The following is a 16,034-nucleotide window of genomic DNA, read 5'->3' as shown; positions in this document are numbered from 1 at the left end:
TGAGATAGATTATGAGATAGTAAAATCTGTATTGCAGAGATATTGACAAGGTTAAATAAGATACAGTAAAGGGTCTGGTACATTGTCTATCTTCAGTAGAGGTTGTTCATCATCATCATCATTATAGTTATCATTGTCATCATCACACTCAGCATCATTACGTCTCTGGATCTTTGCAAGTGCTTTTTTTCCTGATTATAAATTGGAATGTCTTTCCAGCTTTTCTGCAAAATGAATTTCTTCAAGTCTCAGCTCAGATGTCCCCTATTCTACATCAGAGAGTTAGTGCATTTTATTTTTCTTTATTTAGCAAACATGTATATTATGCTTATTATGTTCTTGGTCCCTAAACACTTTTTGTAAATATTAGCTCATTTATTTATTTGAGAGAGAGAGACAGTGCGCACTTATGTGAGCAGGGGGAAGAGCAGAGGGGCAGGGAGTGGGAGGGGTGGGAGGAAGGAGGGGGAAAGAGATCTCCAGCAGACTCAGCGCTGAACTCGGAGCCCGACTTGGGGCATTATTATCCCACGACCCTGAGATCGTGACCTGAGCTGAAACCAAGAGTCGGACGCTCAACCGACTGAGCCACCCAGGTGCTCCCTATTAGCTCATTTAATCCTCATAACAATCATATAAGATAGGCACTGTTATTCTTTTTTTGTAGCTGAGAACATTGAAGCACACAGGGATAAATAACTTGCCCAGATCACCCAGCTAGGAAGTGGGAATGCAAACAGTGTGTTAGCAGAGACCTTATGAGAGGTACCCTCCACCACTTTTTTCTTTTCTACCTTTTCTTCATAATATTATATTGCCTTACAATAAAACTGTGGGCTTTTTGTTTTTCTTTTTTTTTTAAGAATGTGATGTTTGTAGAGCTTATGGATCTAACTACGCTGAATGGCCGCTGAGGTCATGAAAGTTGACAGGCTGACAGTTGCTCTCCTGGACCATGGCTGAAGCTCAGTGAGACTGTGCTCTTGGTAGGGACTTTGCTGAGTTGTCAGCACCAATGATTTCCAGTATGAGGTTTTCAGTACTTCTGAATGAACAGGCTCTGAGAATAAATGCTTTTGCAAAAGCCACTTGACCTCTCCAGGCTTCGACATTTCCTCACTTATAGAACGGAGGTGGCTGGCTTGGATCATCTTTCACATGTCTATTTTTCTACATGAGATTGAGATAAAGGTCATACCATCAACATCATGCCTGCTAATGTCTGCTGTGTTAGTCACATTATATAATTTATCTATTCAAGCCTTTTACTGTATTTAATCCTCATTTTCAGAGAAGGAAACAGAGGTAAAAGAGATAGAATTGTGTGTTGCGTAAGAGCATTGTTTCTTAACAAGACTACCTGTGTTCCTCATCCCAAATTCTCCCCTAACTAAGGAAACATGAGAAGATGTCTTACCCTCTTGCTCCTCCTTACATGTGAATTGGAAATATTCTTTTTTTTTTTTTTAAGATTTTATTTATTTATTTGAGAGAGAGAGTGTGAGAGAGCACAAGCAGGGGGTAGGGGTAGAGAAGGAGAAGCAGACTCCCCACTGAGCAGGAGCCCAATGTGGGACTCAATCCCAGGACCCCGGGATCATGACCTGAGCCAAAGGCAGACGCTTAACCGACTGAGCCACCCAGGTGCCTGTAAATTGGGAATATTCTAACAGAACCTAGACCACAGGGTTGTTATGAAGATTAAAAAAGACCATGCTTGCAAAGCACTAAATTCAAGTCTGAAAAATAGTAAGCTATTGTTTTTGTATTTGTCTGAAGAGACACTATCAGAAAGTGGTGCCCACCAGGATAAAGCCTAAAGCCAAAGATCATGCCCTTTCCATAGCACCACATACCTCCCTGTCAAGGGATTTCTGAGCTAGAGGTCCTGCTGGTCCTTCAAATCTCAACTACTGTTATCTCCTCCAAGAGCCTTCCCCAAAGCTCACAGTCTGTTTTAAATACCCCTACTCTGTCTTCAAGTAACCTCCATAATATACTCCTCAGAGTCCTTACTTCACTATGTTATAACAGTTGGATTAACTGTCATCTCTCCCACTGGGGTCTGGGGTTATGAGAGTATCTTCAGGACTTCACTCAGGGTCTGTTAAAAATGAATGAATGAGTGGATATATGAATGAACAAATGTATGAATGAATGGCAGTGCTAAGTGGGAAAACAAAGGGCCAACTCCTTTTTAAGACCTCCTCCTTTAAAAAAAAAAAGATTTCATTTATTTATTTGAGAGAGAGAGAATGAGAGAGAGAGGGAGAGCACGAGGGGGGGACGATCAGAGGGAGAAGCAGACTCCCCACTGAGCAGGGAGCCTGATGTGGGACTCGATCCTGGGACTGTGGGACTCGATCCCGGGACTCCAGGATCATGACCTTAGCCAAAGGCAGTTGTTTAACCAACTGAGCCACCCAGATGCCCCTAGACCTCCTCCTTTTTAAGACCAGTTCTAATAGCACAAAAAGATGGGTAGTTGTCCAAAGGAGAACCATGAGGTTCTTAAGCCCAGGAGCTATAGATGGAGGTGGAAAATTAAGAAATGAGGTCACAGAGGCACTTGGGTGGCTCAGTTGGTTAAGCAACTGCCGTCAGCTCAGGTCATGATCCTAGAGTCCCGGGATCAAGTCCCGCATGGGGCTCCCTGCTCAGCAGGGAGTCTGCTTCTCCTTCTGACCCTCCTCCATCTCATGCTCTCTGTCTCTCATTCTCTTTCTCTCAAATAAATAAATAAAATCTTTAAAAAAATTAAAAAAAAAAAAAAAGAAATGTGGTTACAGATTTATTTCCCAGACTACATATTTTAAGATAGAAATAACAGTGCAGGGGAAATTTGTGTAATCTGATTTGTCATTTCACAATATCAATCATTTTCACAACTAATTCCTCTATTTGTGATTAATCTATATTTTTCGTATCTTTCAACATGGCAGATCTTTGAGGGAAAGATCTAGGAAATGGTGATGTTTAAAATAAGGAGATGTCAGATTAATGGACAGAGAGAAAGGCAAACCAAAGTTCTCCCTTGGGAAACTGGGGCCATTTCCCTTTTCAGCAGCTCAGGCTTAGGCAAGTTCTAGCTGTTACTCCCCAGATTCTGCTAGTTTCTCTTTCACTTGATCCAATACTGGTAGTGAGAGGATCTCTTGATCCACTTATGGGTTTGTGACAATAACTTCATATTCAGGTGCCCTGTAGAGAGAATCTTAGGAGCATTTGAGGGTATTACTTTATTTATTTGAGGAGTCAAATGCTCACTTTATCCCTGTGGTTGAGGAGAAGAGGGAGAGAGGGAAGCTTGCCCCATGACTGACAGGGTCCATGTGGAATTAAGGAGCTTCCCAAAGTTCCCCAAATAGCAGTGGGATGCAGTTACCAGAAGGGGAGAGACAAAAACAGGAAATGTCCGTGTCCCTATAGAAAAAAATAAGAGTATAGGCTCTGTTTTTCTGAAATTTTTCCTACTGATACTGCAAGCTATGTCCTTTATGTCACTCATTTCCTTATCTCCCCAGATCTTTCTCTAGCTTTGGAAAGTTTTTCTTTCTGTGTTGCTTACTTTCAAATCTCTTTTCAAGCCAATGTTGCATTTGTTGCGTATGTCCAATCCCCTATTATCTTATCTCCAATAATCCCATTTTTTTCTTCCTCTACATCCTGATTGAAAAGTCAATTTTGAAAACTCAAAATGATTAGAAAGTACACTCAAATTCATGACACCTTATAAGTCATTAGACTACAACTGGTATTATATAGTGTTAATTTAAAAAAAATTATTCACAGTTTTAAAAGCCTCAAGTATGAGACTTCGAACAGAGTCAGACATGAATAAATCAGTGTGATCTTGGAAAACCCATGTTTTGGGAACTGTTTTACTCATCTGGCAATTTGGAAACTCTATTATTTTCTGGATGGCATTTTTTTTTTTTCAAGCTCTTCTTAATTTCCAAAAAACACCCTCCAATCTCTTTCAAAGATTTGTCTCAAGATAGTTGAGTAAGTATAAGAGTTTTCCACATAGTCTAATTAAGAAAGACTCTAGGTCGAAGTTGAATTGGTTGAAAGGAATCTGCCCCTGTGGGTGCCTGCCGTGCTCAGAGCACATGAACCGTAGATGGTCAGGCCAGGAGTAGCATAGCTGTCTGCAGGCTGGGCAGTTTGCCAAGTCATCGCCCCCTGCCTCCTTTGCCTGCTAAGACCATGAAAACATTAGGGACCTTACGGATCACATTGCCCACTATCTTCATTTCACAGAGGAAGAAACCAAGGGCCATAAAGGGGAAGTGCTTTGTCAGTATTACCCAGTAAATTAATGGCCAGGCTAGGAAAGAACTCAGGCCTTCGGACAACAGTCTAGTACTCTTTCCACTATATGCCACACTTTTCCCCTTTCAAGTTCTCCTTTCTCTAACAAACAATTGAAATGACATCTCCTCTTAGGTCTTGTCTGCCTTCATTCGAGGCTGGTAGTTCTCTCTCCCTCTCAACCTCCCTCCCTCTCTCCCTCTCTCCCTCTCTTTCTCCCTCCTGTCCTTTCTTACATCCTCCCATTTCTTTCCTACTCTGCTAGATACATAATACAGCAGAAGGATGCATAAAATACCTCAAGATTATAAAAACAAAAGAAAATGTAAGGGTCAAATTATAAGGAGAAAGGAATGAGATAAAAAATGTGTATTATATTAAACTAAATCCTTGGTACAAGGGCAAGTCCCAGATTTGCCTCCAAGAGTTCTAACAATGAAGACAAAATGCACAGGAATCTTCCTAACAGATCAATTACTTGAGATGACACAATTATTCTTAGGACTGAAACCAGATGGAAATATTCTTCAGAGATTCCTCATAAGAAAAATATTTGAAGACTTTTTTTCTCCCCCTTTAGGTTATCTGGCCTGGAACAGGCCGAAAAGATAAGTCCTTAGGAGTTTAATTGGTATTCACCGTTAGTAAGTCTTAGCCCAAGTCACAAAGGCGGTAAAAGGCCCTCCTAAAGCTTCCATGATAGAGTGACCTCCATGCTCTTCCAAAGGCCCAGTCACTGTCTTCTGCCCTGCCACAATGACTCCAACAGTTAAAGGTTGGATCATGGTAGGGAAGAGACCCACTGAGACCCTTGCCTTTCTTGAGGCCTCCTGTAGAGTCTGAACTGGGACCCATAAAGAGAGAGCAGAAGAGGGTTTGGGTATTTCTTGCTAATTCAAAGAAGTTTATTCATTGTTAGATACTTTCCATGAATCTTCTCTTTTTCTATTAACACAGATAATGAGGAGTAAATGCAAATTCCTAACAGCCAGGTCGTTAATACATCTATTCATATATAGAGAGAGGAAGATCAGAATGAGAATGTAGAAGTGAGCTCTTGAGGTTTCCTTTCACACACAGGTTGTCCAATATCCCCCCAGGAGCTCTATGGTCTTAATAGCAATGATGAAAAATCTGCTTTCATTATCAAATAGCATTCTTCGGGGTTTTGATTTATATCTCAAACAAATTTTTGTACTACAGAATAATTCTGTGTATTGACTGTATATAGGGGAAGTGTATCAGAATACATCTGAAATAAAGAAAGCAGAAGACAGGTAGAAGCCCGTCAGCCCATTGATCTTTCCCAGAGAGGCCCTGAGTCCCCAACGGCCCCAAGACAAACTCATTCCCTGGACCTTCCTTGCCCTCTGCTATTCACTACCAAAGTGAAGAGTCTTGGCTTATAGATTCAGATGGTTCCAGACAGGAAGTCTTGAATGAGGCAGGCACGTGCTCACAGTGTTGTGAAAACCCCAGGGTAAAACTGGACTTGTGAAAGTCCAGTCTTATTATTTTCTTAAGTCAAATTTCTTCCTCTTGAACTGCTGTGCTCACTGCTCATATACTTAAACTTTTGTAGGTATCAATTTTGGAGTGTGACTTTATTTTTACCTAATTATTTGCACTTCTCTTATTTACATAAAATAGTCAATGTCTTTTATATTTACTTCAATTCCCCCCAAGATCAATAAGGAACATTTGTCAGTATAATAAGATCTTTTAAGACAGGTCTATTTGGGAAAGGGTCTGAGGTATCACAGACCCACCCCAAAATTCAGGGTCAAGAGAAGGAGATACTCAGAATTCTGATAAGGAGAGTGGGGATACTACCCTGGGCATCCCAAAGCATCACTGGAGGGCAGTGGGTAGCAGGATCAGAAGGTGGGTGCCTGGCTCAGCTTGTTCCTTCCACTGTGTGGGAGAGGGCTCAGTCCTGCCAGAGTCTTTAAGGAAGCCCTGGGCCTCAACGTCCCTGTTCCAACCAAAAACCTCGTGAGGAGGTGGAGAGCCATCTCTATTCTGTCAGTTTTTGCTCAGGAAAGGGTTAGGGGTTGGCTAAAGGTTCCTTGGCCTCTTTGGTTTATCAATAAATTATGTCTATGAGAAAAAAATAATTCTTCCTAGGATTTAGAATTTTCAAAGAAGTCTAAAGTGAAGATGTTCAGGAACCAAATATTGATTTTTCTTCTCTATGGCAGTTATCAGTTTATGGATGAGTTTTTAATATGCAATATTAAGAACACAAAAAAGCATTTCTCTTTTACAAAACAATATGCTGTCCACTTTTTGAAAATATCTCCAATAAACAGAGCTATGCAACTCTGGGGCAACGTGGCAGTTTGTGGTCATTTGTTACAGCAGTTCTAGCAAATGAATACAATAAAAAAAAAAATCATCATCCCTGCCCTTAAGGAAATTTATAATCTCCTACATGGAAGTGGATGGCTCAGGCAGGGCCTTAAGAGCTACGCTAACTAGAGCTTCAAAAGCATCAGAAGCAAGAGTGAGAGATCATCTCTGTGAACAGGAAAAGCCTCAAGTAGGTAGTAGCTTGTGAATATCCAAAGAGTGGACTGAATTCGACAGGTAGAAATGGGGAGTTTGTCATGGAATGGTATCTTGAGTAGAGGGAATTATGGGAGAAAAAGAGCCCAAACTTAAGATGTTCAGAGGATCTCAAATGATTCAGCTTGGTTAAATTCCACCTATGGAATAGAGTTCTAGAAAAGCAGGTAAGTACTATTAGAAAGGCCCAGAAACAATGTGTGTATTTTAACATATTTCTGTGCCAGAGAAAGTTGAGCTGGTATCAAGATCATCCAGCTCAGTACTGTTATTTTATACATAGAAAAGGAAATTAAAGGATGGATCTACTTTCCCCAAGATCAGATAGCTAGGTCTGGAATAAAGTTAGTACTAAAATCCAATTCTTTTGCTTAGTAATTGAGTCATCTTTACAGTAAATTTATGTCTTTTGAATACTGCTTACTCTCTGGCCTAACTTTTTAAAATTTTACTACTAAATATCAATTAACTGTTACTTTTTGAGCCTCAGTTATTTATATTCAATAGTAATTACCTATCTGGTTATGGGTCAGAAACACACACAATAAATCTTTTCATAAAGATTCCTAGTGGTGTTGCTGGGCACCCTCCCAACCTTCCCCTCCATCTTTCCCAACCTTCTATAGCCCCTAAAATAAGTCTAGAAAAGTCACCATTTAGAATGTTTTATTTCTAATATTATGCTACATATGAAATCTTTCAATAGAGAAAATTAAAAATAGAAAACTGACCCATTATCTCACTACTCTGTTAATTCCTGTTGACTTTTTTTTAATGAAATACAAATACATCATAAGAAAAATCAAACACTTCAGAAAAACAAACAGTATAAATAAGAAGTAGGAGCTCTCCTTAGTTTGCTCCCAGGTCTTTCTCCAAACATACATCACCAACGAATTCTTGTTTGTCTTTCCAGAAAAAAAAATTATGTGCAATTGTAAATGTTTTTCTTAATGTAACACTATACACAATGTGCTGTGCCTTCCTTTTTTATTTTCCTTAAAGATATATCTGGAATCCTTCAATATTACAACCTACAGAACCATTTCTTTTAGCAAAGCTTTATAATATACCATTATAAAGATGTGTCATCATTTAGTTAACCAGCCCCCCATTATTTCCAGTGTTTTGTTATTATAAACTGCTGAACCATATCTTGTACATACATCTAGAATGTTTTTGTTTTGTTTTGTTTTTTTACATCTAGAATGTTTTTGCAAGTATATCTTCAGAATAAGTTCCTAGTTGTAGAATTACTAGGAATTATCATGTGATATTCCCAGCTAAAGACCCTTTAATACCCTGCTGCAGGTAGAATCAAATCCAAATATCTTTATTACCAAGTTGCCAAGACCTGGCCTGCTTGTCTCTTTAACCTGTCAGTTACTCTTTATTTATAACCTGGGGACACACCAACCTTTTGCCCTGACTCCTGCAAACTCCTTTCTTACCCCACAACTTTTGTACTTGCTCTTGCTTCTTGTAACTTTCTGCAAGATGTGGCTGCCTCTTTGCCACTCTGGTTTCAAATCAAAACCATCTTCTCTGTGAGGCCTAAAAGGGCTTAAATGAGCACTTCTATCCCTTACCGTCATACTGATTTTCTTTTTTTCCTTCTTTTTTTTTTTAAGATTTATTCATTTTTGAGAGAGAGAGAGAGTGTGTATGTGTACAGGCATGGGGGGCGGGGGGGCGGTTAGCAGGCCGGGAGGGAGGGGCAGGGGAGAGACAGTCTTTTTTTTTTTTAAGATTTTATTTGTTTATTTGAGACAGAGCACGAGATGAGCGTGGGTCAGAGGGAGAAGCAGACTCCCTGCTGAGCAGGTAGCCGATGTGGGGCTCAATCCCTGGACCCTGAGATCATGACCGACTGAGCCACTCAGGAGCCCCCGGAAGAGACAGTCCTAGGCAGACTCTGCTAAGCCTAGAGTCTGTTTGGGGGCTGGATCTCATGATCCTAAGATCACTCACTACCTGAGCTGAAACCAAGAGTCTGAGGCTTTTTTTTTTTGTAAGATTTTATTTATTTATTTATTTGACAGAGAGACACAGCACGAGAGAGAACACAAGCAGGGGGAGTGGGAGAGGGAGAAGTAGGCTTCCCGTAGAGCAGGGAGCCCGATGCGGGGCTCGATCCCAGGACCCTAAGATCATGACCTAAGCCAAAGGCCGATGCTTAACGACTGAGCCACCCAGGTGCCCCTGATTAATTTTTATTCTAGCGCTTCACTCTGTACGAAATTATTTTGTCTTGCCCTCTGAAATGTGAGCTCCAAAAGAGCAAGAGCCCTATCTCATTTCTTCTCCACTGAGTCTCAAGAGCTCATATCTGGTGAATAAATGGTTAGAGGGTAAATGGGTTTAAAATGACCAAATAGGTGGCCAAATTGCTTTTGAGATGGTCACCGGTTTTTACTGCCACTGGCAGTGCCTGACTACCCTTGGAAGCACTTAGTACTACCAAGCATTTATCATTTTTTGTAGTTGTCCATTTTAAAGATCAAAAATAGGGACATATCTCCCATGTCAGAGTAATTTTTCTTTAGACAGTGTTAAGAACAAATCAGATATTTTAACATAACCTCATATCCATCTCTGAAAAATAAACAGGCAATAACAACCATTATTTGAGTGAGAAACAGAGTAAATGAGAATGTTTCATATTGGTTGGAAATTGGTGTGATGACTCGTAAGGGCACTGAATTTGAAAATCAAATCTTTTTAAGACTAAAGACTTATCCTTGCAATATACAGTAAAACGTCTGCTGGAATTTGATTCCTTTCTCACTTCCCTCCCTTCTTTCATTTATTTAATCAATCACTCATTCATCTTACAAATATTTATTGATTGCTCACAGGCCTAGGTACTGTAGAAAATCTTTCTCTCATCAGACCACACCCATCTTCTAGGTCAATATCACCTCGCCTTTATTTTTAAATTCATTCTGACTTGTACTGCAGAATTATCTAGAATGACAACCCTGAAATGGAGAGACAAGGAAAGTCTATACCTGAAATCTTTTTGGGAGGATCACCTTACAAGTTATTGTTAATCATCAACCAATCTAGCCTTTTAAGTAATATTGTATTGGATTTAAAAAACCCTTTCTTTAATTTCTTGTTATATCTTCCTCCTTTACAGAGATATTTCTCCCAGTTCCCACTTTTCATAATTTCCAGGCAACCTAACTTTGAATGAAAATACCCTCTACTTGGACTACAGGTGAGGTGGGGAAATGAGCACCGGAGTAAGGAAGGGAATTTTCTTCTTGGTCCTAATGTCCACCTAATTTTTAAAGCAGAGGTTCCTTATTATATGGGGCTTGCAATTACATCCATAAATTAATTATTAGGTAACTCCATGTCTCCTATACCTCATTTTTTCCGAACCTGTGGGTAATGAGTGGAGGGACGGACGGCCGGAGTAGAAAATCCTTTTCCTCCTGAGAATAAGGAGGGGTGTAAACAGAAGCTGAGTTTAGGACACTGCTATGAGACTGGGGTTTCAGTAGGGGTCAACATTGCATTTAGCCTTCTCCTCAACACGATTCTGTTCCACCTTCCCGTGAAATATATAAAACGAAATTTTACATATAAATAAAGTTTTTGCATTGGACCAGCTGGTCCAGTTCTCCTATCTGCTAACTTCCTTCCCCCCCCCCCCCCCCCCCCGCTTTGTCTCAGTTCGTTAAGTCTACCTCTTGCCGTACCCAAACCCTCCACCTAGCAGCGTCTCTCCCTCTTCCGGCTACTGGTCGCTCTCCACCTTCCATCTCCTCACCCCAGCATCCCCAGCCCGCGAGTGATCGAGGAGATCTGGGGGCTGCCGGGCCCCAGGTTTGCGGTAGTCAAAGCCATAGCTCTGGGGTGGGGGATCCCGAGAGTATGGCGGGGGCAAGAAGGTGGAAAGCGCGTTCCTCTTACGTGTGATCGCAGCACAAATTTGCCTGGAGTTCTCCTGGCGAAAGAGCGGGCAGGTTTCACTGTTTCTTAAACGCCTACTAGCCAAGCTTGCAGGTCCGCGCGCCTGACGGCTGCGCCTGGCAAGCCGAAACTACGTTCAGAGGCAAGGCTAGGCTGCCCACGAGGTTGGGATTGGGGATTGTGAATGACCTCGAGGCCGCTTCCTCCTTCTCGTCACCCTTCCTCCACTCCCCTAGTCACCTTCGCGTCAGCAAAACTGCCCTTCAGGGCGAGAGGTCTCGCTTTCTCTCTCTCGCAAAGGGTTAATTTTCTGATCGCACGAGGGGGAGGAGATTTCCCCGTAGACAAGTAAAAAGGGTGATGGACAAACGTGCGGGCACTAAGACCGCAAGGCATTCATTTCCTCCGCCGGTGGATGCGGACGCCGGGAGGAGGAGAGCGCCGAAGCGAGGACCTGGGAGCCGTGGCACAGGCAATGCTCAACCCTGGATGTAGCTGAGAGAGGCTGGGAGAGGCCGGCCCGCGGAGATCCAGCCGCCGGGGGAAGACCTAGGGGGGTGGGTGGGGAAAACAGGAGAGCATTCGAAATCAAGCGCTTTACAGATTATTTTATTTTGTGTAGAGAACACATAGCGACTCCGAAGATCAGCCCCAATGAACATGTCAGTGTTGACTTTACAAGAATATGAATTCGAAAAGCAGTTCAACGAGAATGAAGCCATCCAGTGGATGCAGGAAAACTGGTAGGTGATGGTTTCGCGTGATACTCTTCCCGGGAGCCCTGCGCGTCTTCCCGCTGTGCCTTAATGTCGGTGTTTTCTGTCTGGGGCGTGAATGGAGCGATGAATCGCAGGCAGCAGAGAAGCTGGTCGCTGAGTTCCCGGGTCTCCCGGGTGCAGGAACCACTGGGGCTGCATGAAGCGCGTGGGTCTGTGAGTGCCCCTGTGTGAACCGTGGCTACACATACATCTTTAACATAGATTATATAACATGGAACATACATGAGTATATAGAGTAGATGTCTGCGCGACACGGAAGGCGGGAGAGATGCTACAGTCCAGATTCCCTACCTGTGCTACCTTCTGATTTTCATCTCGATTTGGGTTTTCTAGCTTGGCCTCCCGCAAGCTGAGTGTGAAAGGCAGTGGAGGAAGGACCCAGGCTTCTGCTCCATTTAACCCTCTCCCGCCTGCGCTCTCTGGTCCTCGCCCTCTCTCCATCCCCCGTGTCCTTCCTTTCTCCTTGCAGCCCTCCTACTTCATTGCCCTACTCTCTGCTGCTCCCCGGCCGGATTTCTCCTTTCCTGGACCCCTTTCCCCACGCGGATCCCTTTCCGGTTTCATTAAGAGGCGGGGGCGGAGGGGGAGGGGACAATGAAAACAGTAATAAAAATGAATGAACCCGAGCAAGTGGAGCCACGCCATTATTAAGTTTCTGTTTTACGGAAACGCCTTTTGGACACACTCAGTTCTAATTCAGTAGGAAGCCGTTGATTGGAGTTGAGACAGAGATCAAAAATCCCTCGGTCTGCAGAGTCCTTGGGGGCTCTTCCCCAAACTTCTAATAGGGAAAGAGTTTTGCTTGTTTAGTGTGTTCCCTCCGCCAGTCCTTTTGAAAATCCCTGTGTGGGAGGCGATCCTGTGTCACCTTGCAATATTTAACAGGGAGGGTGTGCCCATCTCTCTTCTTGTAGACCGAGCTGCCGTGGCAGACATGCCGGTCCTCTCCTTAAGCCCGGGTCTGGCGATCAGTAAAGTGCACGCTCAACGCACCCCGGAGCTGGGCAGTGGCCTGCAGCCTCCTGGGTGCTCGATGGGAGGGTCGGACTGAGGGGCTCTCCGGAGCCAAGGGGTCCTGCCCGCCGCCGCGTGCGCGAGCGCGCGTGCCCCGCGCCGTCACGACCTGCCTTCCCTCCCCCCTCTCATCAATGGGAAACCAAAGACGCGGGCGCGCGGGGGGCCGGGGCTGGCTGGTACGGTGGGAGGGGGTGCCGCGGGCCGGAGCTGGTGGAGGGAGGTTCAACTTCCTTTCCTCCGGTCCCCAGGAGTTGTGACTGGCCCTTGAAGGCTTGGCCGCGGCGCCTGCCTCCTCCCGTCCCGCTGGCCCGCCCGAGGCCCGCTGGCCCTTTGCGGCTGTAGCCCGGCCGAGCCCGCCCCCTGCGCGCTGCGCGCGGGCTGGGCCCGGCCTGTTGGGGGCGGGGGCGGAGGGCACGGCGCGCTCACGCCCGCTGCGGCTGGGCTGGGGACTGCACTGGGTGCGGGGCGTTTGGGGGCCCGAGAGCCGCGTCTGGCCGGAGCCGGAAGCCAGCAGGCGGACGCGATCCGCTCCGAAGCCTGGGAGTGCGGCGGGCACTTGGGGCGCGGGGCTGGGGCCCCTCCTGGGTTCGGCGAGCGCCGAGGGTGGGTCCGGAAGGTGGTGGTACACCTCGAGGCCCGATCCCGTGGGAGTGCAGACATTGAGAGGCCTTTGGCGCCTGGGGAGGCCGACCCCTCTCGGGGCCCTGCGGCCTGGGGACCTTCTCCGGAGGCACTTCCTCCTCCCGCCTAGAGGGTGGTGCTGAAGGCGGGGCGGGGGCGGGGGCCCGAGGCCGCGGGCGCTCGGGGCTGCCAGGCGGGCCCCCTGAGCGGCCGGATCTCTGCAGCTGTTTGTCCGGTTCTCTTGCCACCCCACTCGAGCCCATCTTCTTCCCCCATGAGCGCTGTGTGCTGTTTTCTAGCCTCCCTTGTCTTCAGCTTGGTGCACCTTTATTGAACCTGCCTTTCTGGAGCCGGCGTCCCCTCGCCTTGGCTGCCCCCATTCACGGTCGGCCAACCCTCCCTTGCACCGCCGCGATCGATAGTGCCTCTTCTTTACCGGTTGCCTTTTCTCTGAGGCCAGGTAACCGTTTCCCGCCTCTTTTATGCATTCACTCAACAAGTACACAATGAGCCAGACAGGGCCTTGCCCTCACCGGCACCGAAAATGGCAAAAATGCGCCAAGTTCTTTTCTCCTGTTGAGCTCTCATCACTGTATTCCTTCTAGTTCTTTAGGGACCGTTCTTCTGGCAACATCTTTCCTAGCTTTTATTTATATGCATGAATTTTTACATGTCTGCCGGTGCCTCCTTCCTTCCAGACCGTCAGCTCTTTAGGGCATGGTTCTTGTCTCATGCGGAGCACGCTGAAGAGAGCTTTGTACATGGCAGATGCTGGGGAAGATGCTTATCCAGTGAGTTAAAATGATTACTGGTGCCCATTTTATTGCCAGGTCTACCTGTTAATACCTGAAGTTTAACATATTTGGCCTCCCCCTGAGTTTGAATGCTATGTCATAGGCACGTACTGGGATTTTTCCCTTCCTGACTTTTTCTTTGTTGACCCTATTTTTTTAGCTTGCCTTTTGCAGTCAAAAAGCTCTACTGGCTGTTTCTCTTTCCTTGCAGGTCTCCCCGACCTTAATTGTCTTGCTTTCTCCTTTTTATCCCCTATTCCAGAGGGGGTGCATCTCTCCCGGTATCCTGGGGGTCCAATTTTCTAAGCCTTCCCCACCAAAATCCCAACAGCAAAAAGTCTCGACCAAGGTGCGTAAGAAAACGATTTTCTTTTTTCTTTCCCTTCTTAACAGGAGTAGGGAGCTCCATAACCAAGGCTTAAACCCTCTTGGGGGCAGGGGAAGTTTAGGAAACCAAAGCTTTACCTTTACAAAATGGTTTGAAATAGCTTCTGGACGACAAACACAATATTGTGAAGCATCTACTCTGTCTTTTGAGCAGTCATTTGCACTTGTCCTTAAGAATGTCTTAGGGCCTCAGACAAAGCTTGTTAATGTAGAGAATTATAACTTCTCTCTCAAAAAAGAGCTACCCGGTCCTTTGAAGAATTGTGAGAAAGGCCAGGAGTGTTGTTTTGTCAGTATGCTGTCTGTGCGCTCCGTAGCATTATTTAAGAGAACCTTAAGTAAGAGTAGTTTATTAGCCATATCCTATATTCCATATTCATTACCTTATTACATATAAACGTTATGGTCCCCTTATTTTGGAGTGGTATTTGTGTAAACACTAAAGTGTTCAACTGTGGCAAGTTTATCAGGCTTATTGCTGCCTTAAATGATTAACCCTATACTCATTGTTCTAAACACAGGATAGGTACATAGACCTTTTTAATTTTCTAGCAAATAGTTTCATGTATAATAGAGCAACAGTTGAAATGAATGCAAAGTCATAAATATATTTCCTTGGAGAATCCTCCTGAGACCTCATCTTGAAACTACACGGCAAGTTAAAAATATCTCCGGTAATGTTATCCGGTAAATAGGACTTTATTAGATGAGGTAGAGGTAGAGAAAAAATGCTTGCTTCTAGCTCAGTAGCATTTTTGACTTCCAATTTTACACTGAAAAGCCCTGTCTGTGATTTTACAACATTGAAAAGAAAGGCATTTTGTCCCTTAAGGAGATGTCTCGCCTTGACCTGTTATGGCCACTAATAGCTGACTTAATTTATAAGTGCTGCTAGCCAGGAAGCGAAATCACATAGTGACTGGTCAGGCAAGGTGACATAAAATTCACTGAGTGAGAAAGGCAGCTGGGCTCTGCCTTCTCTTTCAGCAGCCTGCCAGGTTCGTGCTAACAGCGGTGGATGCTAGTTAGTCGCTCCAGTTGTAATTGTCTGGCCAATGATGATTATCTTCTGATGTCGGCTGACAGGGTGTTCACCAATAGGAAAAGAGGAGGCCTGTGCTGACTGCTGTAACATTATGGCTGTGAGGTGACGTCATCACAGGGCTTGCCTAGAACCTCGTCAAGCCCTCCCCTGCTCCCCTCTGGCATCCTTCACGTATCCAGCCTTTCAATGCTTTGTATATTTTTCTGACTTTCTCCACTACCCCCACTGAGGTATTTATTGGTTATAAGGCTTTTATTGTTTACATTTTGTGTTCTGTATTTTAGGGTCTACAGGATAGTGTAGGAATTTTTAAGATTAAATACTACCCAAGAAAACCTTTTTATCCGCAAATTTGTTTTTACTAAGACAAAAATTAGAAGAAACACTATTTAAAAGGAATTGTACATTGTTATATGTGAGGCTCAGAAAGTAACATGAGGTACAGTTTCTGTATTTAAGAACATTATAAGCCTGACTTAGTATTTTACTCAAAATATAGCATCATAAGGCATGTCAAACTTTTAAAATGCAGGCAGAGTATTAAGCTGTTGTTTCTCATGTAGTGACAATTGTTCTGAATGGATC

General features: G+C 44.3%; 1 protein-coding gene across 2 annotated transcripts in view; it reads left to right on the top strand.

Moving 5' to 3' along the window:
- The first annotated feature begins 11,197 nt into the window (after positions 1–11,197).
- ELOVL6 (ELOVL fatty acid elongase 6) overlaps positions 11,198–16,034 on the top strand; it is a 128,208-nt gene continuing 123,371 nt past the window's right edge. The window contains exons 1-2 of one of the 2 annotated variants that reach the window (XM_035030279.1): positions 11,198–11,278; positions 11,429–11,549. In XM_035030279.1, coding sequence (XP_034886170.1) covers positions 11,461–11,549 — 89 coding nt within the window. In that variant the 5' untranslated portion in view covers positions 11,198–11,278; positions 11,429–11,460. Of the gene's footprint in view, positions 11,279–11,428; positions 11,550–14,279; positions 14,367–16,034 lie in introns of those variants that run through there. The other variant, XM_035030280.1, reaches the window with a different exon arrangement.

This window comes from Mirounga leonina, unplaced genomic scaffold (assembly GCF_011800145.1).
Source record: "Mirounga leonina isolate KUSES-001 unplaced genomic scaffold, KU_Mleo_1.0 Mir_357, whole genome shotgun sequence".
Lineage (NCBI taxonomy): Eukaryota > Metazoa > Chordata > Mammalia > Carnivora > Phocidae > Mirounga > Mirounga leonina.
The sequence above is the reverse complement of the archived record's forward strand: the minus strand, read 5'-3'. Positions and strand labels throughout refer to the sequence as shown.